General features: G+C 44.8%; 3 protein-coding genes across 7 annotated transcripts; 1 reads left to right on the forward strand and 2 right to left on the reverse strand.

Annotated features, from left to right (window-relative positions):
- Window positions 1-2458: 2458 nt before the first annotated feature.
- CUNH1orf54 (chromosome unknown C1orf54 homolog) lies at window positions 2459-10422 on the reverse strand. 3 transcript variants are annotated; one of them, XM_069089211.1, is made up of 7 exons: window positions 10268-10421; window positions 8327-8410; window positions 7397-7455; window positions 6852-6947; window positions 4199-4306; window positions 3488-3589; window positions 2459-2553 (listed from the first exon to the last, which is right to left on the reverse strand). In XM_069089211.1, the coding sequence occupies exons 1-6, from the start codon at window positions 10311-10313 to the stop codon at window positions 3491-3493; spliced, it is 492 nt and encodes a 163-aa protein (XP_068945312.1). In that variant the 5' UTR covers window positions 10314-10421; the 3' UTR covers window positions 2459-2553; window positions 3488-3490. The 3 variants fall into 3 exon arrangements, with proteins under 3 accessions (XP_068945312.1, XP_068945315.1, XP_068945313.1); XM_069089214.1 differs by lacking the exon at window positions 4199-4306 and having other exon boundaries at window positions 10268-10422; XM_069089212.1 differs by lacking the exon at window positions 8327-8410 and having other exon boundaries at window positions 10268-10359.
- Window positions 10423-14484: 4062 nt separating this feature from the next.
- APH1A (aph-1 homolog A, gamma-secretase subunit) lies at window positions 14485-18054 on the forward strand. 3 transcript variants are annotated; one of them, XM_069090111.1, is made up of 7 exons: window positions 14485-14697; window positions 15382-15552; window positions 15731-15804; window positions 16021-16143; window positions 16343-16470; window positions 16710-16833; window positions 17766-18054. In XM_069090111.1, the coding sequence occupies exons 1-7, from the start codon at window positions 14585-14587 to the stop codon at window positions 17786-17788; spliced, it is 756 nt and encodes a 251-aa protein (XP_068946212.1). In that variant the 5' UTR covers window positions 14485-14584; the 3' UTR covers window positions 17789-18054. The 3 variants fall into 3 exon arrangements, with proteins under 3 accessions (XP_068946212.1, XP_068946211.1, XP_068946213.1); XM_069090110.1 differs by having other exon boundaries at window positions 14486-14697; window positions 17171-18054; XM_069090112.1 differs by lacking the exon at window positions 14485-14697 and adding an exon at window positions 15113-15253 and having other exon boundaries at window positions 17171-18054.
- Window positions 18055-18571: 517 nt separating this feature from the next.
- CA14 (carbonic anhydrase 14) lies at window positions 18572-25455 on the reverse strand. The gene is made up of 11 exons (XM_069090109.1): window positions 25322-25455; window positions 23424-23444; window positions 21930-22109; window positions 21386-21528; window positions 21080-21175; window positions 20742-20808; window positions 19900-20057; window positions 19610-19733; window positions 19387-19407; window positions 19191-19275; window positions 18572-19036 (listed from the first exon to the last, which is right to left on the reverse strand). Exons 1-11 carry the CDS (start codon window positions 25377-25379, stop codon window positions 18967-18969), a joined length of 1023 nt encoding a protein of 340 aa, XP_068946210.1. The 5' UTR covers window positions 25380-25455; the 3' UTR covers window positions 18572-18966.
- Between the last annotated feature and the right edge of the window lie 6 nt (window positions 25456-25461).

A 25461-nucleotide genomic window follows, 5' to 3' on the forward strand; every position in this document is an offset into this window, starting at 1 on the left:
TCCGCCCCTCCCCCCCCCCCCCCCCCCCCCCCCCCCCCCCCCCCCCCGCCCAGCTGGGTGTCTCGGGTCTCGGTGCTCCTCGGGCAGAGCAGGGCGGGGACTAGCGCTGGGAACACCGCGTTCTCTCGCAAGCCCCGGACAGGGAGGCAGCTCTAGCGCCTTCCTTACGTAACCCGAGAGAGAGTACACGTTACACACCCTGGTGCTCTGCCTGCCCCACCTCGGACCCCTTGTCAGAGCTCCAGAAGGCCTCATGCTCCTGGTCTTCCTCGTCTGCCCATTACCTGGGCTAGATCCCGAATTTCCCTCGCCACCTCCAAATCTGGAGGCTTTCCCCTGGTGGGGGAGGGGGCAGCGGTCGTCCTTTCCCTGCTCTGAGTCCTGAGGATGTTGCATGACTTTGGGATGTGCGTTTAGAGAGGCTGTTTGAACGTGCGGGACTACCAGCAGCTGAGAAGCTAAGAGGATACTTAGTATCAGCATCTCCACATTCCGCGACAGCGGTGCATTGGGTGCTGCACTTGAAGTCAGAAGAAGTTGGGTTCCTATCCTACTTCTGACACGCAATAGATGTGTGACCCTGCGCAAGTCACTTAACCTCTTGGCCTCATTGTCCATCAGTAAAATCAACAAGCTGAACTAGATGGTTTCTAAGGTCCCTTTCGGCTCAAATCATATGAACCTTGTATTCTCAAAGGTGGGTCCTGAGTTGGAAGTAGAATGGGGTGACAGTTTCTGAAGCAGCCACAAGGGGGAAGCACGGTTCTCCGTAGCGGACATAAAGAAGTTAAAAAGAAACAGAAAATTCTGCAAGGCCAGGAGAGTGGGGCAGGGTCTTTTGTCATGTTGACAATCCACTTCTCAATGTTTAAAAAAACATAACCAAACACTTTGCAGGGGCCATATGGGAAAAGGGGATTGGTTTGCGTTTTAAAGCCATTTCCATCTCCCCAGCCCAGACACATGAACCTTATAACCTCAGGTGAAAGAAACATGTGGTCTGGAGACCACAGGTTCCCCACTGATGAGGGATGGCTCACAATAGGTTCAGCAGGAACTCTGATCTTTATCTTAAAACCAGAAAACCTACGATTCAGTCTGGAAAGAATTCAGTAGGCCCAAGCAGACATGAAGTCAGGGTTGTAAAAGTTTATTGCATGCTTTACAGCGGGCAAGAGTCCTTTAGGGGACCTGCAACCTTAAAGGGGTAGAATTAAGGTTTTTATACAATAATCCATAGTAGAACCTGTGCCAATTATGCTAACTAGGTGATTAAGGGTGGGATTTAAGGTGGGGCCAGTGTTTAAAGGGACATGCACTTTTAATGTAACTTTGAAGGCGTATTGCCCATAATTCACTAGGAAAAAGCCCAAGGGGGGGCTACCTGGAGGTGTGGTTTTAGGCTTGAAACATCACTAAGTCAGCTATTGGTCAAGGGCTGACTGAGAAGTGCCCAGTCTGCCACCCATCAGTGTCATGTTTGACAAGATTGATGTCTGGGAACCAAGGCTAACGGAAACCCAGTATGTGGATAATTGGCTAAGGAGTTAACCCAGAGATAGGGTCCTGAAGGATTCATGGAGGCAGCCAAGGAGTCACCCTAGAGATAGGGTACTGAAGGATTCATGGGGGCAGCGGGACACTATGCAAGGGGGAGATAATAGTTGCCTAAGCTGGAATCTTTATAGATACTTTTGTGAAAGATTCACAGGTATAGCTTGTCACTGTTCCAAGCTGAGATAAACAATTCATGAGTTGTTGCTGGACAGAGTTAATGCTCTGAAGCTGGGGGGGGGGTATGATTTTACAAACTGGTTTTACAGACTGATGTTACAATTTGAGTTTACAAATATAGATCCCAAGCACCCTGTCACCCACTCCTGACTTAGTAAACAAATTGGAAGCAAAAGGAGGAGAATGTGAAATTCTCTATCCAGAGTCAATAACACATCATTGTGCAGGCAAGCAAGTTGAAAGAAGTGTGTCCCCTCAATTCATTTCAGGATAGTGAGTAGCATAGGAAATGGGGTTGGGGAGAACTCACCTGGGTGCTATTGATGGGAAAGAAGCTATCACCCAGTAGCTCAAAAGTTTGCTAAATAAATGCTAACCTCAGTGGTTTCTAAACTGCTAGATTAAAAGTGCTCTCAGTGTCCCTCTCAATTTCAGTTACTGCTTTAGTGTTTAGTGGCCTGCCCTAATTAGGGCGCTGGATCTCTCTCTCTCTCTCTCTCTCTTTCTCTCTCCATATATATATAAACTTCAAAATCTGGAAAAGAACGGAGATTGTAACAGACAGACAATACACATCATTTCCAATTCCAAAGTAAAAGAGATGCAAAAAAAAAAAAAAAACAGAGCTCACTTTCCTACCCTTTCCAGTACCCACCCCAATGGCCCAAGAAGCAATATGGTGATTTCCCAAGGAAAGATCACATGGAAGAACAATCAGATAATGTTTGTGGTTCAGTTATTCTTTATTTCTTCTTCCAGTTTCTGCACCACCACTGTCCAGACTCCTTTTTCAAAGAAGTCATGGCAGCCTTCTCTCTCCTGTAAAGGAAAGAAGGAAAAGATCTGGAGCTGGAAGTTCTTAGAGTTCATCTAGTCCAACCCCTCATTTTACAGGTGAGAAAACTTAGATCTAGAGAGTTTTAAGTGCCTTACTGGGTGTTTCACAGGTAATAAGGATCAAAGGGGAAATTTGAACCCTGGTCCCTTGGAACAGGATTAAGGGCCCAGGCACCCTTTCCTCGACCCAAAATACACATCTGACATGCAGCTTTCCTTTCCCTTATCCTCAGTAGATTTCTTCTGCAAGAGCCAGTTCGAAGAGAAGATGTTTTGTACTCCTCAACTTTCATTTCCATGATTTCCTTATTACCAGGAATTCCTTACTTCAGCTTAACTCCCATCAGAATTTCACTTCCAGCTCCCTAGTTGCAATTTCTTCTTCTGTAATATGTTTTCTCTCTTCTTTCTTTTTCTACCTTCCTCAACCCTGCTTTAACCAATAAGGAATCTCTTTTGCTACTGAACTTTGCCCTTTAACTCTCCAACTCATTAGGAACCTCATGCCTATGTGCACCTGTCATGTCTGGGCCAAAACTAGCTGGATATTGGCTCTAACTTTCCAAGCTCGCAAAGGGCACTCAAGAGGATAATGATTTTGTCCAGTTTCCTGCATTGGAACTAGGAAGTCCTAAAGTCATCTGAGCAGCCATTTTAAGTTTCATTTCATGACACTTTCCCAAGACTGACCCACTATCTCCTGATACAAGAAATTTTTCCTGTTTTCTAAACATAGTCTCTCTTGTTGTGTTAGCCTGCTCCTCCCATTTACCCCTTTTCCCCAGGTGTCCACTCCTCCCACATATACTCCCATCCCCTCCCTAGTGATGCTTGCTGAGAACATTGGAAACAACATTTTAACCTACCCTGTTCTCCCCCAAGCATGTGGTTGAGCATAATTATTTTGACCTCTCACCTTCTAATGCAGCAATATCCACCTCAGCAGAATCCAGGGCAGAAGGAGGAGTAGGAGGTGATGCTGCAGAGCGGACACAGCAACATCCTTAGCTGAAGGATCCTAAAACACAGATATATAATTCCTCCACACTCCACCTGGCTACTGGGAGATGAAGAGTCTGGGAGGCTCACCACCCCTGGTACAAAAGCTTCATTTCAACATGTCTCATTCTCTATTCTCACCCTCTCCTTTCTTCGGGTCAGAGCAAGAGGTATCACTTATCCCCTCTAAAATGAGTCTCTCTGCATAGCAGACTTAGCACTGCACCCCAACTCCTCAGAAACCTCACTTCTATACCTCCCTTTACTCTCGACTAATTCCTCACCTTCACCTTTCAAATACACACAGATTCCTTCTTGCTTGAGCCTGTTGTCCCTTCCAGACACTGTCCTTCCTCTTTTCTCTCTCCTTTCACCACTTTGTTTCTCAAAAGAGCAGTTTATGTATACTACCTATATTACTTCACAACTACTTCTTTGTCAGGAGCCCACAATCTGGCATCCACCACTATCTCCGTCTCCATTGACTTCCTTCCAATCAAATCCAATAGCCTTTTCTCTGTTCTTAATCTCAGTCTTTTTGTAGCATGTGACACTACTGAACATCTCTCTGCTTAAAATTCTAGCCTCTCTTTTCTTCTGGGATGCATCATTATCTTAGTTCTCCTACCTTTGTGGTAGATCTTTCTCTGTCTTTGGGGCCATCTTCTTTTCCTTCTTGGCCCCAGTTCTTCTTTGTATATAATCTCTCCTTTGATGTGGTGGACAGAGTACTGGCCTGGGACATAGAAGATCTGAATTTAACCCCTGGCTCCACTGCTTAATCTCTACATGAGAGGTCAGCCATTCCTTAGCCTCTCTAAATCTCTCTAAACATCCAAAGGATGTTTCCTTATCCCTAAAATGGAAATCATAAGCATTATGTCACTTACCTTATAAGGTTGTAGAGATGCTCAAATGACATCATATGTGTGAAATACTATACAAATAGAAACTTTTTATTGGCAAACTCACTTCATGCCTTTAACAATTACCTCATGCTTACGACTTCCAGGGCTATATCTATACTATGACATTGTTCTTAGGATATTTCCACTTAAATATTCTGCTCTCATAAGTGTTTATGCATCTTGTCCAAAATCAAACTCATCATTCCCCTTTCTAAACTAGTCCCACCCCAACACCCCCCAATTTTATCAGTTCAAAGGTGTCAGCACTGATTTTGGTGATTCTCCTAATCACCCCGGGTCAAAATGTACAAGCAATCTTCAAATCTCCCTCTACCTCATTCCATCCCTACATAAGATAGATCTTCAAGTCCTGTCATTTTTTCCTTTGAACCCTCCCTTGAATTTATCCATTATCCATTCCCACTGCTACCACCTTAATCCACATTTTATCAATTCAGTCAGTCAATAAACATTTATTAAGCACCTACTATTCTCAAGGCACTTGCTAAGCACATGGTATGCAAAGAAAGGCAAAAATGTTCCTGCCTTTGAAGGGCGAAGGAAAAAACATGCAAACAGCTACGTACAGTGAAACTGTATACAGGACAAATAGGAAATGATCAGCAGAGAGAAGGGACTAGATTAAGAGAGACTGGGAAGAGCTTTTGATAAAAGGTAGGATTTTAGCTAGGACTGAAGGAAACAAGGAGGCAGAGATGAGGAGAAAGAGAGTTCCATGCCTGAAGGACAGCCAGTGAAAGACATGGAGTCTGGAAATGGCACCACTTGTTTTAGGAGTAGCAAGGAGACCAGTGTCACTGTACTGAAAAGTGTATGGAGGGGTGTAAGATGCAAGAAGACTGGAAAGGTAGGAGAAGTGTGAGGAGGGGTTAGATTAAGAAGAACTTTGGATGCCTAACCAAGGATTTCATGGTTAATCCTAGAGATGATGGGAAGTCACTGGAGTTTATTGAGTATAGAGGTGACATGGTCAGACCCTTACTTTGGGAAAATTACTTTGACATCTGAGTGGAAGAAGGACTGGAATGAAAAGAGACTTACAGTAGTCAGGTCAACCAGCAAGCTATTGCAGTTGTCCAGGCATGAGGAGATGAGGGCCTATACTTCAGGGTGACAGTGTTGAAGGACAGAAAGGGATATGTGCAAAGAAGGTTATGAAGGTAAAATCGACAGGCCTTGGCAACAGAGTATACATGGGGGATGAGAGAGAGTGAAGAACAGAAGGTAAGAGCTAGGTATCAAGTATTGGAGACTGGCAAGATGGTGGTACCCTAGAAAGTAGTAGGGAAGTTTGGAAGGGGGAAGAATCTGGGGGAAATGAGTTTAGTTTTGAGTGTCTTAAATTTACAATGTTTGTTGTTGTTTGTTGTTCAGTCATCTCAGCTGACACTTCTTGATGCCATTTTGTGGGTTTCTTGGTAGAGATACTGGGGTGGTTTGCCATTTCCTTCTCCAGCTCATTTTACAGATGTGGAACTGAATCTACATGACAGTACCCTCAATAGAACAACTGGTCTAATCCAAACTGATGATATTTAAAGTCTTTTCCAGCTCTAGCTACAATGGTCCTCAGCCTGGTGGTTAAGGCCTTAAATGATTCAGCTCCATTTTCCCTACCCTATGTTATGTCCCACTACATTCCAACACATATATTCTGCTCCCTGACCCCCTAATATCCCACACTCATCTTCACCTCTTCATCCTTGCTGTTTTTACCCTTAGAATATCCTTTCCACTACTCTCCATTTATTAAAATCCTTCCTATTTTTATAGTCGCACTCTCTTCACTAAAACTTCTAGCCTATTAGGATCCCTCTCTCCTTCTACCCATGACACTTATTGTCTTTATCATGCATCTTGAAATTTGATTATGTTAAGTAGGCATCTAATTATATGCATTCTCTTATTCTCTGTTGTTATATGTGTGCAACTTTTGTCTCCCCAGTAAGATTGTAAATTTCTAAAATGGAAAAAAACATGTAGCCTAATCTATTATGTCTATATCTATTACATCCCCACAACAGTGTTCAGCACAAACTACAACTCCTTAAATACTAATTAAATTGAAATGGAATTGAAGTAAGTCCTCCCACTCATTCAGCAAGTTCTAAGTGCTTTGTAGAACAGAGAAGGGAAAGGGACTAGTGTTTGCTAAGTACATATTATGTGCCAGAAAGTGTGCTAAGTGCTTTACATATATCTCATTTGATAAGAGGACTTGGCTCCTTCAGTATTCCAAGACTGACCCACCATAAGCCCCCCTTTATCTTCATGCCCTATCCCCAGAAAGCCTGTAATTTATCCAGGAGAGGTAAATACTTCTATGAGGCCTGAATCCCTATCCTTACTCACTTTTTCTGTTGTCTTCTGTATGCCATTGTCTGGAAGTTCTTTCTCAGGATTAACTTTCCTTTCTCCTGCTTCGGTTATAGTTTCTTTCTCAATGGTCTGTCATTAGTATGATTGCAAAACAGGGTTAGCTCCTCCACTCACTCCCCTAACCCACTCATCCAACCTCCCCAAAGATTCTTTTTAGTATCCCCCAAGACTTAAGTTCAAAACCACTCTTCCTCTAACTCCTCAGTGAAATACAAAATTGCCTATCCTCTACCATTAACACATACTCTGAGTTCCCTAGATCCTCTGAATAAGAGACTAACCCTTTCTTATAGTATTTGTAGCAAACTAATTGAATTCTGGCTTCCTCTTCCATAATTCCCCATAGGTTCCCTATTCCTTTTTGGCTGACTGCCCAGTTTCTCTTTATCCTGATTCATTTCAGGCCTACCAGCTAGTTTAATTTTAACACAATAACTAGTTATGTTTTGGGTTTTTTTTAAAGCTACATTTCATCCAAACCCCTTCATAGAGCTTCCCTAGGTCAGGGGGTCACTCACCATTCTATCCTCTGCCTCAAATTGGGAATAGTCAAGGGTAAAGTTGACTCCTAAGTCATCTGAGAAAGAAAAAAGATGGTCAATTAATTTCTTAGTGCTTACTATGGAGCAAGCACTGTCAAAGGGCTAGGAATTCACAGAAAGAAGACAAGAGCCCCTGACTTCAAAGAGCTCATAATCTAATGAACAGAGGAGGAGTATAACATGGGGCCCAGGAATCAGCGACAGAAGAGCTGGGATGAGTTCTTGCTCACGTCCCACAGACAATGTAAGAGGGCACTGTATGCTTTCACTTTAATTTAAAAGCATGCAGATAAGCAAAAACATGGAGATACACAGTAATATCCTCCTAAAAACAATTGCACTCATATTTTAATTTATAAATTCACTTCTAATGTTCTTAACTAACCTCTCCTCAGATCAGCCCTAACTACTTTCCCCCTGCCCTTTCAACTTGAGGTATAACTGTATAATGTACTGACAGATAATTGAATTTTCACAAGTTTTCTACTCCATATAAACTGGAAAGGGAAAAAAAGACACATGTATATAGACAGTTAAACACATATATAGCTACTGCATATCTATGTGTGTCTGTGTAATATGTGTATATACATTGATGTGAAATTGATATTACATATATCTTTAAGAAAGGGAGAATGATGTCATAGCTCCCCAAAGGTTAATCATCACAGGCTAAGGAGACTATTAAGAAACTGAACTAAGTTGGATCCTGTTTCAGAGTTTGGAAATAAGAATGGGAAGTAGAGTGGGTTAGGTTTATGGTCTTGGTTCTCCCCCAAAAGAAATAATATTACATATCTTATTTGTCTACTGCCTAACTCCTCTTTAGCCTGGCCACTGCACTGAAGGCAGTCAAAGCTCTAGCCCAGATTGTGTCCCTCTGTATTTTGAGGTCCCCATGCTCACCATAATATGGAGTGACTGTATAATAGACTATCTGATAATCTTCATATATTTCTTCATATATTTGTTCTTCCTCATATTCTTGTCCTAAAATGGGTAAAAGTGAGTGGGTCACAGGGTATATCCACAATCCACTAAGAGTCTGAAGTCATCAGGAAATAATACTCAGCCCATGAAGTTCCCATTTTGCTGCCTTCCCTAAGGATCAACCCATCAAAAGACAGTTATAATCCCTTCTCCACATTCTGCCCCCAGTAGAATTAAAAACCACAGGATCACCCTCCCTTTTATTTCACCAAGGACTCTTTCTTCAGAGTCTTCCTCCCAAGCATCACATTCTGCATGCCCAGCTCAAACTGTCCCAGGTTTGAGATGTCAGAACTGAAGTGGGGTGTGATTCTCTTTTCCAGCTATGTGGTGCCCTGTATAAAGTGCTGGACCTAGAGTCAGGAAGACCTGAGTTCAAATGTGACTTCAGACATTTAGGAACTGTGTGAATCTGAACAACTCACTTAACCTTTCTCTGACTCAGTTTCCTCATCTGTAAAATAGGGATAATAATAGCATTTATCTCCCAAGGTTGTTTAGAGGATAAAATGAGATAATATCTGTAAAGTACTTTGAAAACCTTAAAGCACCATATAAATATTATTATCTCAACAGAAAACACCTTACTCCATATAGTCTCTTTTATTTGCCAAGAACCTAGATGAAGAAATGGTCTGGGAGGAGACTGAGATAAAAAACAACCCAAATCTACCATCCAAGCTAAGTTCTTATGGAATCCTGGCTGCTCTGAAAACTAACAGTTCTAATAACTAATTTACACACACATATATACATATGTATCTTTAGGATTTGTAAAGAATATTATACACATTCTCATTTGAGCTTCATAATCACCCTGTGAAGTAGGTGCTAGGCACTTTTATCCCCATTTTACAGATGAGGGAACTGAGGTTCAGAGGATTAAGCAACTTTCTCATGGCTACAGAGCTAGTAAATGCTAGAGGTATAATTGAGATCCAAGTTTTCCAGACTCTTAAGTCTAGTATTCTATTTACTCTGCCACACTTCCTTTCTAGAACTGGTGTTTATTTGAGGTGCACACACAGAACAACAGATAGCCAAGGAAGGTTTAGGGAATGGACACTGGGAGCCTTGGGCTCTGCCACTATATGTGTGGTCTAGACAAGCTATTTAATCTTATGGGACTCAGTTTCCTCAACTGTAAAATGAGGAAACTGAATTAGTTGATCTCTGAGATTTCTTTCAGGTCTAACTTCTATGACTTAGTCTGTAGATTCATGTCTTTTGCTATCCACCCTCATACACACATAGCCAAGTTAATAACATAGGAATCTGGAGGAAGAGGAAAGGAAACATTGAGACACACCTGGCTGACTGGGGAACAAAGAAGGGAAGGAGACAACTGTTCTCTTAACAGTGCCTCTGATAGCTGCTAGTCTTCTCTAGGAGTCCCAAGACCCACTTAGAAAGGAATCTCTTTTACTCTCCAGTAAGAGAGTTACTTCAGCCCACCTAATGTCACTCTGCTCCTAGTTTTCCCCACTCATAAAATGGAGTTTCCTCTTACCATGCATACTTAGCTGCCTTTTCTTGCTCTGCCTTCCTTGGACATAGAGGATAGTGATTTCCTTTTTTTTTTTTTTTTTCTGAAATCTCCCCAAGTCTATAATTTCAACCCTTCTCAGCCTATTCTTTCCCGGGTTGGATCTCCTACTTTCTCTATTCCCATGTCCTCCATCTAGAATGTGGACCCAGAACAAACACCAGTTTAGTGATGAGAACTGGAATTGCTCCTCTTGTCTTACTTTTTTCTGCCCCCCCATCCTCTCCTCATTTTTCATCTTCTTCCCCACCTTGTTCCCTAACTACTAGACACAGAATTCTTGTGAGGGCTAGAGAATGGAATGGTCTTACCTAAGATGAGCGGCACAGCAACTATGACTACAAGTAGAATATCCATTCTGGCTTCTGACTCAGAGCAGTGAAGTTTAAAAAAAAAAAAAAGGAAAGGAAATTACATCTGTACTTCTCTTCCCCCTTCTAATCCACCCTGCCCCCCCAAGTCTCTTCAAGCAGGAAGCAATTAAAACTGAAGCTACTTTTCTTTGCTGTGGTCCTAGTTCCTTGGTCCATCACAAACTAACTGAATCCTCAAATAAGACTGTCCGAGCTAGGTGGAGGTCAAATCACGGCTCCTGGATTTGAGTAGGGGTACATAGATTAGTCCTAGAAGGGACTAACCTAGACTTCTTTCCCCCCCCAACCCAATCCAAACCTCCAAATCAGCATTGATCCAAATGAAAGTAAATCACTCATAGGAGAAGAATTCTATTTTTAAAAAACATTTTAACTATCAAGAGTCTGTTAAGAAGCTTCATCAATCCTAACCAAAATGTACACATTACAAATATCTCTGGAGATACTCATTAAAAAAAATACGTATTCAATTGTTTTTACATGTAGTTGGGAAAAATAAAATTTTTATTAAAAATACAAATTTATACATTTTTGCACACAATAATGTTCATAGTTATTAGAGATTTGGGGCAGGCAAACTTTAGTGATATAATTTAGAAATCAGAGGTCTCCCCAAAATTTAACAATTCCTATTGGTATTCTAAGGAATCTTTTGCCACCAAAATAATGTTTTAGTTTGTTTTTACTGGCTCTATTTTTTTAAAAGCAATTGGGGTTAAGTAACTTGCTCAAGGTTACACGGCCAGTTATTTCTGGGTGTGGTGCTAATCTGAGCCCAGATTCAATCCCAGGTCATCCCGACTCTGGGGCTGGTGCTCTTACTCACTGTGCTACCTGGCTGCCCCTACTGGTTCCATTTATAGAAGTAATCCAAGGATGTTGCTCAATGTGTTCCCCCCTCCTTAAAGTTTGTGTCACCTTTGATGGAATGCCAAAATTTGGTTGGGGATTTTTTGAGGGAGGTTATCTTCAGCTTTGATGCTCTTTTAATGTGATATTTTGGGTACAGTCTGTAAAATCCTTCCCAGAAGCTTGAACTCTTTATAGGTTTTATGGACATTTGGGAAATTTCCTCCCAACATTAGCAATTCATTTACACAAAACCTGTATATTTTACATTTTTCTTCAATGGAACTGGATGAGGCTTTACTCTGGATTAACTCATTCTGTTAACACAATAAATCATGTCAATTATACAACAGCTGCTATAATTAATAACCAGTCACATTTACATAGTGCTTTAAGGTTTGCAACGTACTGTTCTTAAAACAACAACCTTTCAAGGCAGGTAAAAAAAAGCATTATTATCCTCATTTTAGTAATGAAGAAACAGACTTTCAGTTAGTAAGTGATTGATCCATGATCATACAGCTAAGTCAGGACACAAACCAAACTTTTGGCTCCAAGCCAGCACTCCATCCTCTACTTCACACTGTCCTTCCATTTATGAAGAATAATTCATCGAATAATCAACAAGCCATTATTTGTTCATTAACACATTTATATTTATTATAAATTTAATAATTGACAAAAGCAAATCAAAATAAAAGAGAATAAAATATTACAGCATTTAATGATCAGATGACTTAACAAATAAACAAAATGAGAGTTCTTGCAAGTTGAGAGAAATTAGTTTACTATTATATTAGTAACCAGTTATTAAAGTGGGAACTAGGCCCTTTTATCTCCTCATTTAAGTCCCAGCCCCTGTAAAACTTCAGTGTCTGAAGGACATGACCTGACTGAGGAAATTGCTCTTAGCCCAATTTTAGGCAGCATTTCACCAACTAGGAGACCTACGTTCTGTTTGGAGTGAAAACAGAATCTAGTCTAGGTGAGTTCTTATCCCAGGGAAAAGAACCCTGTTCTTGTACTCCTCCATTACAGTGGAGGGTGACTCAGCTTGTGAAGGAAAAAAACCAGCCAGAGTGGTCTGGATGGAGATGGATTCCCCCGTCCAGATGGCTCGAGGTGGCTGAGTTTCATGATCAAATCACATTTTCATCAGGAGGAGCTGAAGACTTCTAGCCCACATCCTCATTAAATAAATGTCCACCAATCAGGATTGATTTTCTCTTGTATAAGGCATTCTCTTATACATTATAATAGGTACATAAGGCATTCAGTGTCTCCATTGGTTGTCTCTGGTTACTGAGAGAAACCACTGACCATCAATTTATTGATTGCTGGCTAAGCCTAATTAATAAATTTATGATTAATTACCCAGAAACTCTTGAGGTTTTTTTTTTATTCATAACAAAGTCCATCTAAATTTTTGCTACCTGGTATGACTTTTGGTTTTGTTCAGGAAAGAAGAGGGGCACTACATACAGTTGTAGTCAATGTATATACATTTCTTGTTCTACAGATTTACTTTAGTTTACTCTAACATATTAATTATTAAGCTTTTGTTCATCACAATATGGATTTTTCCTGTCCTCTTGCCCCACTGTTACAAAGAATGGGAATATTTCCCTTCCTTTATTTGATCATCAATTTGGAGTCCTTGCCATTGAAGGCTAACCTCAATTCCTCCCAGAAAAAGTGAAGTTTTTCCATTCTCACAAACAGATGAGGAGCAGGGCTAAGATAAGGGAGACTGAAAGAGGAAGAGATTCCTAGGTTGAAGACTGAATCTCACTTCTACCGTATTTACCCATCATGTGGCGATGGTTTCACTGTTTAGATCCCAAAGCATTTCCCATAAAAGTTCCTAGGCGCAGTTGTAACTTCCTTCCTGGCTCTCTGGTTAACTATTACCTCACCTTAACTCTGCTCCAAGTTCCTGTTAACAGATTGGAAGGAGGAGGAAAGAACAGGTCGGTCTGCCTCTCTTTCTTCAGACACTGGACATCTCACTCCTAAAATTACTTGGTCCAACTCCCTGAAGCTTTATGTTACTGTCCGGTACAGACTGGAGTTAATCTCCTTATTCTAAATCCTCCTTTACACTTTGTATTCACTGGCAATAGTCCTTCACATGAATTCCAGGAAAAATGATACCCTCGATTCTCCCTTCCCCCCTAGGTTCCTTTAAACATCTGAAAAGACCCCTAGAAGATCTTAAGTGTCTTCAATCAGCCAATAAACATTTATTTGCCAAGCACTGTGCTCCATCCCAATGTGATTGTGCAGGCTATCTGAACTAGGTTCCTAATTCTCTGTTCTTCCATCAACCAGTTTGGAGAACAAGATACCAGAAAAATACATCTTCAAAAACTAAATAAAGGAAGTGTAACACAAAAGGTGGGGGTGGGGGAAGGAAGGGAGCTGAGTTACTTTGTTAACTGTCAACCAAAAGACAGCACAGTACAGTAGTTCTGAAAACTTTCTTGTTCTTCATAACAACCACTTCTTTTGAGGTCAGTCCCTGCAAAGAACATCCTTTCCTCTTTCTCTATTTCCCCTACCCATTCACAGATCCGTGTCTTTCCGATGCTTTCCTGGGTTCCAGGGCTTATGTAAGACAGTAAATTCTCACTGGAGCTTTTAAGTTTCATCTTTTCTGCTGTAGCCCTGACCCATTTCCTTCCATTCAACTAAAAACAATGCACGTCCCCATCTTCCCTATTGCGCCATCCCCCCTCCCAGCCCTTGGCATATTTTCAAGCGTTCTCCCCTCTACCCCCAACCTTTCCACAGCCCACCAGGAGGCGGTGGGAGTTTCACCACTCTTTGCTACAACAACTGCAACCCCAAGAGGGCTTGGGAATAGGAGAGAAGAAGGGGAGCAGGAGGTGGAACGTAGTGGTCCTGGCTCCAAGCCCAGTTCAATTTCAACTCTGTTGCTTTTGTTGGTACCTGGCGTAAATTACTAAACCACACCCTAAGGAGGGGTAGAGACTGGAGGTACCAGGAACTACAACTCCCGAGATGCAACATAAGACTTCCCCCCCCTGAAAAAAACCACCCCAACCGTAGCCACGCCTCCCACAATCTCACCATTGGCCTTGGGGGTGGGGACAAGAAGGGAGGGCGATGGGGCTGGGCTGGGGCCTGGGGATGTCCCCAACTCGGCCTCCGTAGGGGAAGTCGCGCAGACCTGCTGCTGGGGCGTCTGTGCCCCCCCTTTCCCCGCCCCCCGCCCCTTCCCCCCTCTCCGGGGCCTGGGGGTGACATTGCGCCGTGCCCCTGCTGGGGCAGAAATCGATCCCCCCCCCCGGCCAGCTGCCCCCCACTCCTTTCCCTGGTAGGTTCCTGTCCTCCCCTTGCTCCCCTTCCCACCTTCCCCCAGCCCACCCCCAAAGTCCAGCCATGGGGGCCGCGGTCTTTTTCGGATGTACTTTCGTGGCCTTCGGCCCGGCCTTCTCGCTCTTTCTGGTCACGGTGGCCGGGGACCCGCTTCGGGTCATCATCCTGGTGGCCGGGTGAGTGGGCGTGGGGAAGGGAGGAGGGGTGGGGTGTGGGGTCCGGTGACCGGCATCCGGAGGCTAGGGAAGAAAGGGGACTCTGGACGATCCGATAGGGAGGAAGATGGGGTGCGGGGGGAGAGGGTACGTGGCCCACTAGTCTGGGGGCCGTGGGCAGTTTATCTCTTCCCTCTTGTCTACTTCTGTCTTCCCGTACGGGAGAGATTCCTACCTCCCAGCGTCTTGACTTTGGCCTTCGGAAGCCGAAGGGCCCCCTGCCCCCCAGCCTTCCTTGGGCAGGACCCCCACCCCCGAGCCGAGATGACTCTTTGGAAATAGGGGCGCTGACCCCAGAGGAGCCACGCCTCAAGGGAGGGTCCGGGAATCCAGCTCTTCCAGTCTTTCTGTTTCTTTTTCCCTCCCCCTAAAATGGGCACACCCACACACACTTTTACCTCCTCTTTGGTCCCGGACCTTTGTGACTCGTCTAATCTCGATGCCCTTAAGGATGCAAAGAAAAGGCAACCTTATTTCATCCACTTCATTCCCCTAATCCGTAGATGACTCCTACTGTGTGAGAATCCTCCTTAAAATCCAACTTCCACTTCTCTTGTGGTGTCATTCAATGGTCTCCCTTTGTTAAGCCTTCTGACTATCCATACCTTTTCCCCTTTCTTCTTACTCTCCCTGGCCTTCCCTCAGGGCATTTTTTTGGCTGGTCTCCCTACTTTTGGCCTCTGTGGTCTGGTTCATCTTGGTCCATGTGACTGATCAGTCAGACACCCGACTCCAATATGGCCTCCTCATCTTTGGTGCTGCCGTTTCTGTCCTTCTTCAGGAGGTTTTCAGATTTGCCTACTACAAGCTACTTAAGTAAGGGAACAGGACCCAGGGGGGTGGGGGTCGAGGCATTGGAGGGAGCACAGAAGGGGCTGGAAAGTCATTTGTGGGGGGGACAGGGACAGGCGTTGGGGTGGGTATTGAAGGGAGAGGGCTATGGGAGGGCCCTGGGGGAAAGGAGCCCCCCCACCCTCCCTCATATCCCCACCAGGAAGGCAGATGAGGGGTTAGCATCGCTGAGTGAGGACGGAAGATCTCCCATCTCCATCCGACAGATGGCCTATGGTGAGCCAGGGAGGGGTGACTAGTCTAGTAACTTGGGCCCTCAGCTGAGAAAAGTCTCAATGGCTTCTCATCCCTCCCCTTTCCCTACCAGTCCCTCCCACATAAAGTCTGGGGCAGTGGGCTTGAGAGGATGAATGGCTGGGTGGGAGGAGTAAGTAGGAAGTCAGGTGAGTGGTCCTTGCCCCTCCTAACCTTGCTGATTGCCCATCTCCCCAGTTTCTGGTCTATCTTTTGGCATCATCAGTGGCGTCTTTTCTGTTATCAACATCTTGGCTGATGCACTTGGTCCAGGTGTGGTTGGTATTCATGGAGATTCACCCTATTATTTCTTAACCTCAGGTAAGACCCGTTCCCTAAATCTCCATCCCAGACCATAGTGTCCCTCAGCACTTGATCTAGTCCATCCTGGAGAGGGAAATGCCATATTAAGTTCTCCCTAGAAAATTCTCGAGATTGCTACCCCCAGGGGTACTGGGAGGAAGTCAGTGGGGATGATGATTGGAGAGGTACTTCAGGTGATCCTGTTCTCTTTTTCCAGCATTTCTGACAGCAGCCATCATTTTGCTTCATACCTTTTGGGGAATTGTGTTTTTTGATGCCTGTGAGAGGAGACGATATTGGGCCTTGGGCTTGGTTGTTGGTAGTCACCTACTGACATCAGGACTGGTGAGTCAGGAATGGAGTTCTTTGGGAGAAAAGAATCAGGGACTTGAGGGCCTAGGTAAGAGGAAAAGCAACATTTTGAGTGGGGATAGACATAGTACCAATATTTGAGTTTTGTTGGGACAGACCTGGGGGATTTAAGTGAAAGTTCTGGAGAAGTTTTTGTTATAGGCTCAGAGAGTAGCTGGGGTTGGAATGGAGAGGACATATTCCCCGCTTCAATCACTGTTCCCTCTTTCTAGACATTTCTGAATCCCTGGTATGAAGCCAGCCTGTTGCCCATCTATGCAGTTACTCTATCCATGGGGATCTGGGCATTCATCACAGCTGGAGGCTCCTTCCGAAGTATCCAGCGCAGCCTCTCGTGTAAGGACTGACCACTTGGATTGATCGCCTGCCTGACCACCACCTGCCTGCCCACTATCCAAGACTGAGCCCTGCCCCACTCCCACCTTAGTGCCCCTGCTACTCTTCTCTGTATAATTCCCTTCCATCTACTTCCCCTTCCCCATCCTCAGGGGCTTCACTTTGTCCACTCTTGACCTTTGCTCTCTAGGCCACAGTGAGAGCTGCTAGGGGACAGCCGGTCAATGACTAGAGAGTTTGAAACTCCTTCTGTCCCCACCCTTTGAGGACCCCTTGTTGCCCTGGGTCCTTCCACTTCCCCATCCTGTCCAAGACTCACGTCCCTTCCCCTCTGCAGGCCGACGGCAGGAAGACAGTCGGGTGATGGTGTATTCTGCCCTGCGCATCCCACCCGAGGACTGAGGGGACCTGGGGGAAACCCTGAGGGCCAGGGCACCCTCTTTGTCTCCTGTCTTTCTCTCCATCTCCAACTATGGACAGCTGCTAAGGGAGGTGGCCTAGCTTAGTCATTGCCCAGGAGATAAAATTGGGGTACCTAAGGGTAAAGAGGTTACTGGGGTTTTCAGGGATCTAAGAAGTTCCCTGTTATCAGTCCCTTTTGCCCTCTTCCCTCCTCCCACCCCAATTGGATATCTCTCTTTTTCTCAGGTCTGAGGGAAATAATTTTTGGTTTGACAAAGACTCCAAACTGCCTCTTGGGGGTAGGGGGGTTTGGAGCTGCTTCCTCCAAAATTTCTTAGCCTATTTTCCCAATTCTTCAAGTCCCCCTATCCACCATCTTTTCCCTTTTCTCCCATCGGCCAGAGATCCTAGGGAGCAGAATGAGGAGTGTTAGGGAGATAGTAATCTCTGCTCCTCATCTCTCTCTCTCTCTCTCTCTCTCTCTCTCTCTCTCTCTCTCTCTCCCTCCCTCCCTCCCTCTCTGTTCCCAGCAACTGGGATGACTGGAACTTAATAATCTTTATCCTACGGCGAGAGAGCTGAGGTGGCCCAGCGTACTATAGGGCCGCGGTGCCACTGAGGGTTATGGCCTATAAGGATTTGTGGAGGGACAGCAGGAATTTTTTTCTAGTTTTTAATGGGGAGGGAGGGGGAATGGGGAGGGAGAAAAGAGGGACTGACTTTTCTATAAAATGTATTATTTTCTGCTGGGGATGGTATATCCCATCCTTTTAATCAAAGTAAGTGTGATTTTTGACTAATAAAAGGATTTTATAACTATGTATGGGGACTTGGCTTTGGGGAATAGGTGAGATATTACACAGTGTTTTTGACCTCTGTGGGGGTCCCTCCAATTCAGGGGGTTCTCAACCTTTTTTGTGCCATGGACCCCTTTGGCAGTCTCTTGCAGCCTATGGATCCCTTCTTAGAATAATGTTTTTAAATGCACAAAATAAAATATGAAGGATTACAAGGAAATTAATTACATGAAAATGCAGTTATCAAAATGTTGTCTAAAAAAAGTTTCCAGACCCTAGGTGAAGAGCTCTTGCTCTAAACCTTCCCCTTCTCTCCCTCTACCCCTCTCTGCCATCTTCCCAGCATCTTAAATATCTGGAATAACCCAGATTTAATAGGGGTCCTCTGTCACTTAATTGCTTACTAAAAATAGAAGATAGTTTGGGGAAATTGATGCATGTACAATTCCTGTCTTTCAGTCAATCAGCAGACATTATGAGCTATGGGCCAGATGGGTTTCTTTTATCCCCACCCATCCCTGTAGCCACGAAGGCAAGAGTTATGGTGTGATCAAAAATGTTTTATTTCTGAGACATTCAGAATGTGAATTCTTGAATGTGGATTCTCCTACAGCAACCCTCTTTCCAAGGACTGTCTGTACTGTCCAGGGTAGACGGTGAGGGAATTCTTGAGTACGACTAATTCCCCCTTCTCAGGGAAAAACATTGTCCTATCCACAAAAACAAATCGTCTGACTTTTCCCATTTTTCCATTGGTGGTAAGAGCTTTCCAAGCTATTTTCCTTAGAGTCCAGGTTTGCTCCCCAAGGAGATGTCAGGAGGAAGGAGGGACATTCATCTGTTAGTACTACAGCTATTGTCTGCCAAGTCCCAGCACTGATTCCTCCAGGCTTGCTGAAAAGTGATGACCAATCTAGGGTATCTGGGAGGGTCTCTACTCATCTGTGGTAGCTCGTCGAGATGAAGTGAAGACGACACTCTTCTGTTGCCCCAACCGATTCCTCCTGGGGAAGAAGCAGATGAATTATGGGGGAAGGGGGTGAGCCAGAGGATTTGTTCCTGTCTTCAGGCAACAGCTTAGAGCTGGGGTAGGAGGTCCTTCACAAGGGAAAAGGATTGTTATAAGGGGGCTAATGAGGTTGGAAGGTAGAGTCTCACCGAATTTTCCTGACAATGAAGTAAACAGCAAGCAAGAGGAAGAGACAGCCGAACAAGATTCCCAGGCCTAGACCTACCATTTCACCTGAGAAAGCCAAAGAACTATTAGAACATGGATTGAGTGGGGCCTCACTCATAAACACACATACATACCCATAGGGACTATCCATGTGAAGTTGGGTAAGGGTTGTCTTACCTGTGGAATAAAAGGCTCCTTCTGCAAAGGAAAACCACACAGATCAGATCCACTTTTCACCAAGCTGATTACATCTTTCAGGATAGCAACTCAAACACTCTAGTCTCAGAACTAGGGGAAGTCTTAGAGCCCTTTACCTCCACAACTGCCTTTCATTCTCCAGTGGTTTCACTGTTCCCACCCTCCAGGCCCTTTCCCTTTTCCTTATTCTCTGCACCCTCACCTGGGATGAAGGAGGCAACAACCAGTCGATGGTTGAGGGGCTGAGGGGCCCTGTAGTTCTGGACCAGTAACTGGGAAGGGCTGTTTTCCTCTGTGGAGAACAAAGTCTCCTGTAGCTTCTCCAACTGAGGGAAAAGGAGTAGGGGCTGAGGGTGGTGGAGTATATAGTAAAGGTCTGGGAAAGAGGGAGAAGGGTTGAGGGGTCACTGGTGGGAAGAGAAAGGTACTGGGGGATAGGAACAGGATCATGGCCAAATCTTTTACCTCTTCCAATCCATCTTTTCATCTCACCTGCCCCATAGAAATCTGAGCCTTTCTGTGGAAGACAGTCCAGAGGACACTCTGGTAGCAGGGAGGGGTAGTAAGTGAGCCATTGTACCTGTAGTACTCCCCCAGCTCTGGAGGAAGCAGCCCCCCCACATCAAAGGGTGGCACCAAGGTGGTTTGACCTAAGGAAGGTAGAGGGTAAAGGAGGGAGTTGTTCAGTCATTTTAACTGACTTTTTGGGATTCCATTTGAAGTTTTCTTGGCAGAGGTACTGGAGTGGTTTGCCATTTTCTTCTCCAGCTCATTTGACAGATGAGGAAATTGAGGCAGATAGGGTTATGTGACTTGCCCAGGGTCACACAGCTAGTAAGTGTGAGATCAGATCTGAATTTAGGAAGATGAGTCCTCCAGATTCCAAGCCCAGCATTCTATTCATTTCACCATCTAGTTGCCCCAAGGGAAGGAAGGGGGCACCAGCCAAAATTCATTCCTCATTCCAAACATGAGTTTTCTGTGCTTTCCAAGTAATGAGACAACTCAGTCCCATTTAATTTTCCCTGATCCCAAGCTGCTCTTACCATTAGGAACTAGAATCAAAGGTGGAAGTTATGGGGGGAAGATAATTTTGGCTCAACCCAGGAAAGAAATTATAATTAAAGGTGTATAAAACTAGAATGAGTTGCTTCATATCGATAAGTTCCCTGTCCCCTGGAGATGTTCAAAGCTAGATCCCTACTTGTGGGGATACCTACTTATGCATCAGAAAGGAGTTGCTTTCCAAATCTGGAATTCCTTGATTCTACAATTCTAAGTCTTACTGAGATCTAACCTCATTCCATCCTAAAACAATTTTTGTGGGGGCTTACCTTTATACCTGATTGTTTCCAAGTGACTCAAGATGTGTTCATAAGCTGGGCTCTGGTTCTCACCTACCTAGGATGGATGGGGAGATGATAGTTTGAAGATATGGAGTCGGGATCACAGACATTACAGGGATAATTCTAAAATATTCTGGGTTGACTTACTTTTTTTTTAATCTCTTCCTTGAAGAGAATGGTGATTGATCACTGTATGCCCACCACCCTCTCCTCCCCACACTATGAAAGGAGGAGAGCTGACATAGGAAATGAAACAAGTGAAAGATTAAGACTGAAGGGAGAAAAGTATGGGAGAAAGGAGGGAGGGGACTTAAGGGACCACTGACCTCAATGAGGATGCCCAGAACAGCTAGTCCCTGAGGCTTTTGAGCAGCTTCATTCAGATTGTTAAAGGAGTCAGCATCATAGTGAACAATGTGGAGCTGTGGGGAGAGGGGATTGATGTTCCCCTTGTCTCTAGCAAAGTGTTTCTGTCTCCTGAGCTCCCAGCACCCCTAGGTCCCTGGCTTCAGCCCTCTAATGTTTCCCCAACCCTATCTCCCGGCATCCCCAGTCTTTGGTTTCATTCCCTCCAGAGCTCCCCAACCCTGTCCCTTCAGCAGCCCAAGGCCATGCGTCTTGTCTCCCAGTACCTCTGCAGCTGTGGCTTCACTATTGACCTGGTGCTCTGACCCTCCTGGTTGCCCTTTTCGGCCCCAGTGCAGGTGGAGCTGGGCTGCTATGTAATTTCGGGGGAGCCCCGCCATGTATAGAGTGGGGGGCAGGGACAGTTGCACTGTGAGAATAAGGGGAAAATCTAGTATTGGGATAGATTCTTCTCTTCCCTGGGTATTCCCATAATTTCCTGGGAGTCCTGGCCAATCTGTTCTTCCCTCCCTGTTATGGCACCCAGTTCTGGTTAACTAATTCACTTTATAGCACATTTTCCCCTTTCCCAGATCTGGACAGAAATTGACACCATGAGAGATGATGAACCAATCTGTAGGCTTTGCTTGGAGACTGACTGACCCTATCCTTACTGAAAGGTGCAGAGTCCTGATCCCCACCCTCGTTTCCCCAAATATAAGAATGAAACTTCCAGAGGACCCAGGAATATTGGACATGTCAGTGATTACTGCTTTTTACTTAACCTCCATGACTAGATCTAAAGTATAGGTACCCTGTCTTCTCTTTTACCTGTATGTCCGTTGTTGTGCAGAGATAGGGGCTCCGTGCCAGGCTGGTCATAGCCATGGGGCTTCAGGGCAGGCAACTCTGAATCAAAGGGCACTCTTTCGGTTTGTATGTCGATAGGAGACTGGGCACTGCTCCCACATTCGGGATAAGTGGCTGGCCAGTGGTCCTGACCATGTGGGCCTAATAAAGAATTACCAAGGACATTTACCCTCTCTTTCCTTGCCCACCTGCCATTTCCAGTTTCTAGACCCTACACCCCATCCAGGAAAACGTGTTGAGAAATGTGCCTTCTACTTAACCCCTTCCCCTATAATGAATCTGCATTACATAGGTATTGGGAGGCAAAATCCCCTCCCCATCAAGCATGTGGGGCATCCAACTCTGGGAAATAGAAATGTGGCTGTTCTTCTTGGTTTAACAATAACCAGGACTGGTATAACTGTAATGGGGATAAGGAAGCAAAAGGAAAAGAAAGACCATGCATTAGGATAGGAGTGATGGAGCAGGAGAGGAATAGACCATAAGCCCCAGAAACAGGGGGAGAACCAAGCCTTTCATGTCTCCCCACCAAATAGAAATGGGATCCAGGTGTCCCATTTTCCTGGCCCAGCTTCTCTTCCCCTCACCAGAGCCCTTGACATTTGCTCTGGATTTCTGTCAACAGTCAACAGCCAGAAAAGTTCAAAGAGTAGCCAGAGTGAGGTTCCGCCTACCCCAGGGTCCACTAGCTGACTGGCTCCCAAGCCTTGCCACCTCTTCTCTCCATTGCTCCTCATGTACTACCTCAATTCAGGTTAAGAAATGGGGTTGATTTGGGTAGAAAGGTTGCAGTAGAATGGAGAGTCAGAAGTCTGGGCATCTCCATCAACTTCTTTTTTTCTTTTAACTTTTTTTTGGAGGGGGGGAAGGCAGGGCAATTGGGGTTGTGACTTGCCCAAGGTCACAAGGCTGGTTAAGTGTTAAGTGTCTGAGGCTGGATTTGAACTCATGTCCTCCTGACTCCAGGGCCAGTGCTCTATTTACTGCACCACCTAGCCAGTCCTCTCTATCAGCTTCTTCTCCCTGCCCCACTCTACTGGATGCCACCACAGTACCCTCTATCTCATCCCACTCTGAAAGAACATGTTTTGAGTCTTTTGCTGAGCCAGAGGGTGAAGGTTTGATTGGTTATCTCTTAAGATTCTGATTTGTTTGGGTTTTTTTTTTTAGAGTGGGGGGGGGAAGGAGGAGAGTTAGTGTCTAATGGAGGTATTCACTCTCTAGGCACTCCCTTCAGAAGTTTAGTCCCCAGTGATCCCTGAACTCTCTTCAGGCAAATTGATCATGAGACCATGAGAGAGATTAGACTAGAAGGAGAGAAAAGGTGGTGGGAGCAGGACAGGAGAGAGGGAAAGGAGCTGTAGGGGGATGATTTGGGTTCTTCTGAAAGCTGGAGGGTATACCCACTCCCCACCAGAAACAAAGTTGGGAAGTAGGAGGAAAACTGAATCTTACCTTCATACGTCCAATGTGAACCTGCAAGAAGAAGAAGATGTCCCTATGACAATGCCCCTGATCAGTGCCCCAAGCCTTTTCTTGTCTTACTGGATTTTTTTCTCCCTCACACCTCCCTTGTCCTCTATTTCTTTCATCCCATTCCATTTCAACCTTTCCCAGGGAAGTCTTGAAACCAGAGACCTCTGAAGGAAAAGGTCAGGGTAGGGGAAACGGACCTATTTAAAAACCCTGCGGATTGAATGGGGGGGGATGGGGGGTGGAAACAGAGGGGAAAGCTGAAAGTTAAAATTAATCTGGATGCAAATGTGCAATAAATCCAACCCCCTTTTCCCCATCCTGGAGGAGGGGGACAGGGAAAAATGAAGTATCTGATCGTGAGGCAGGAAAGTACCCAAAGATACTGGGGTAGAAAGGCAAAGGTTGAAGGGATTCCTTGGCTGTGAGACTGGATATGAATAAAATGCTAATGAGATGCAAATCAACATCTGTGAATTTCAGCTCAGCACCACTTTTGGTCCCTGGGCTGAAACTCAATAGGAAACTCCATAATCTCAAAGCCACAATCCCTGCTCTCCCACTTTCCAGATCTCTAAATGGTAAAGGGAAAGAGGGAATTGGTGTAGGGTCTAGGGTGAGGGTGGGCGGGCAGGGGGAGCCAGGGCCAGCAAGAACAGGATGAAAGTGGCATTGTGTGTGGAGATGGGAGCTGCCAGCTGAGTCACATGAAGGGATCATACCCAGCCTGTCTTTGCAGCGGAGAGAGACTCAGGGGGCCCTCCTTGCCTGGCTTCTAAGTTTTTACCTAGGGCTAGATTATGTTGGGGGTTATAGGGAGAGTCTTCCTGTGGAATCTCTCTGATACTAGATTCTTCATTTTCCAGACTAATATAACTTTTAAATAGCCCAGGCTCCCCTTTCCTCTCCTATTTCCCTCGATTCCACAAACATCCAGTAGTCTTGTAATTCATTCTGCCTCTGTCCCCAACCCTTACATCTGAGATTTGGAGATCTCTAAAAAGCAATGGACTCTTCCTGTGGCTCTTAGAAGGACACTAATGACTGATTCTCTGATAATCTTGATTAGTCTGGCTTAGTTTCCTGCCCACTCCACCCTTCATACCTCTAGATGCCCTTCTTTCCCAAATACCCTAGATTCCCTAAGATGGTTCCCTTTTTTCCTCCCCCCATCACACTTCTCTTTTTCTTGTGGGACTCAGAGGAGTTGGGACCCTCTGTTCCTGAACACCACCACTAAGAATTTGCTTAGCTTTTTTTCTCCTCCAACTCAACTCTTCCTGCCCTTGGGAAGATAGTTCTGGTGACCCTGTCTATACCTCTTCCCAATTTATTTCCATATACCCTAGTGGGTCCCTTATCAGAGGGAATACATTATTGGATTCTATTCCTAGTTGAATCAAGAAAGAGCATGGCAATGCCTTTGGGTATGAGACCTCTGGGTCAGGATTCAGGGACAGAATTGGGCAGGTGCTGGTTTTTTTCTGGCTACAGTAAGAACTCAATCCCTATTCATTCATTTCTTAACACTCCTCCCTCCCCCTCCAAAGCAGCTGTTTCTATTAATTGAAAGACTTCTTAAAATAAGGAAAGCTTGGGAGGTCAAAGCTGCAGTAGTGGTGCAATCTATTACTAATCTTTCTTGTCACCCCTGAGACCTTTTACTCTCTACCCCTCCAAAACCACATGGAATAGGAGGGAGAACTGCAGAAGATCAGGAATAGGGGAAGAAAACCTGGCGAAGGATCAGGGTCTTCTTCTCTTCCTTTGTCCCTTCTCTAGAATACTGTCATCTCAGCCCCTTCACCCCTCCTCCTCCTTAGTATACCTGCAAACATGCGAACACAAACATGGACACAAATAAACACAAATGTACATACCCCCATCTGCAGCCAGAATCCGGACCAGCTCTAGCAAGAGGTTAAGAAATAGCAGCATGGTCTCCTGGAAGGGGAGACAGAAGATTAGACAGAAGTTTGTGGGGGGACAGGTAGACTCTGTGGTGAGAGAGAGAGAGAGA

This window comes from Petaurus breviceps, unplaced genomic scaffold (genome assembly GCF_028583685.1).
Source record: "Petaurus breviceps papuanus isolate PSGF00001 unplaced genomic scaffold, PetGlider_PUasm1.0 186, whole genome shotgun sequence".
NCBI classification, from domain to species: domain Eukaryota; kingdom Metazoa; phylum Chordata; class Mammalia; order Diprotodontia; family Petauridae; genus Petaurus; species Petaurus breviceps.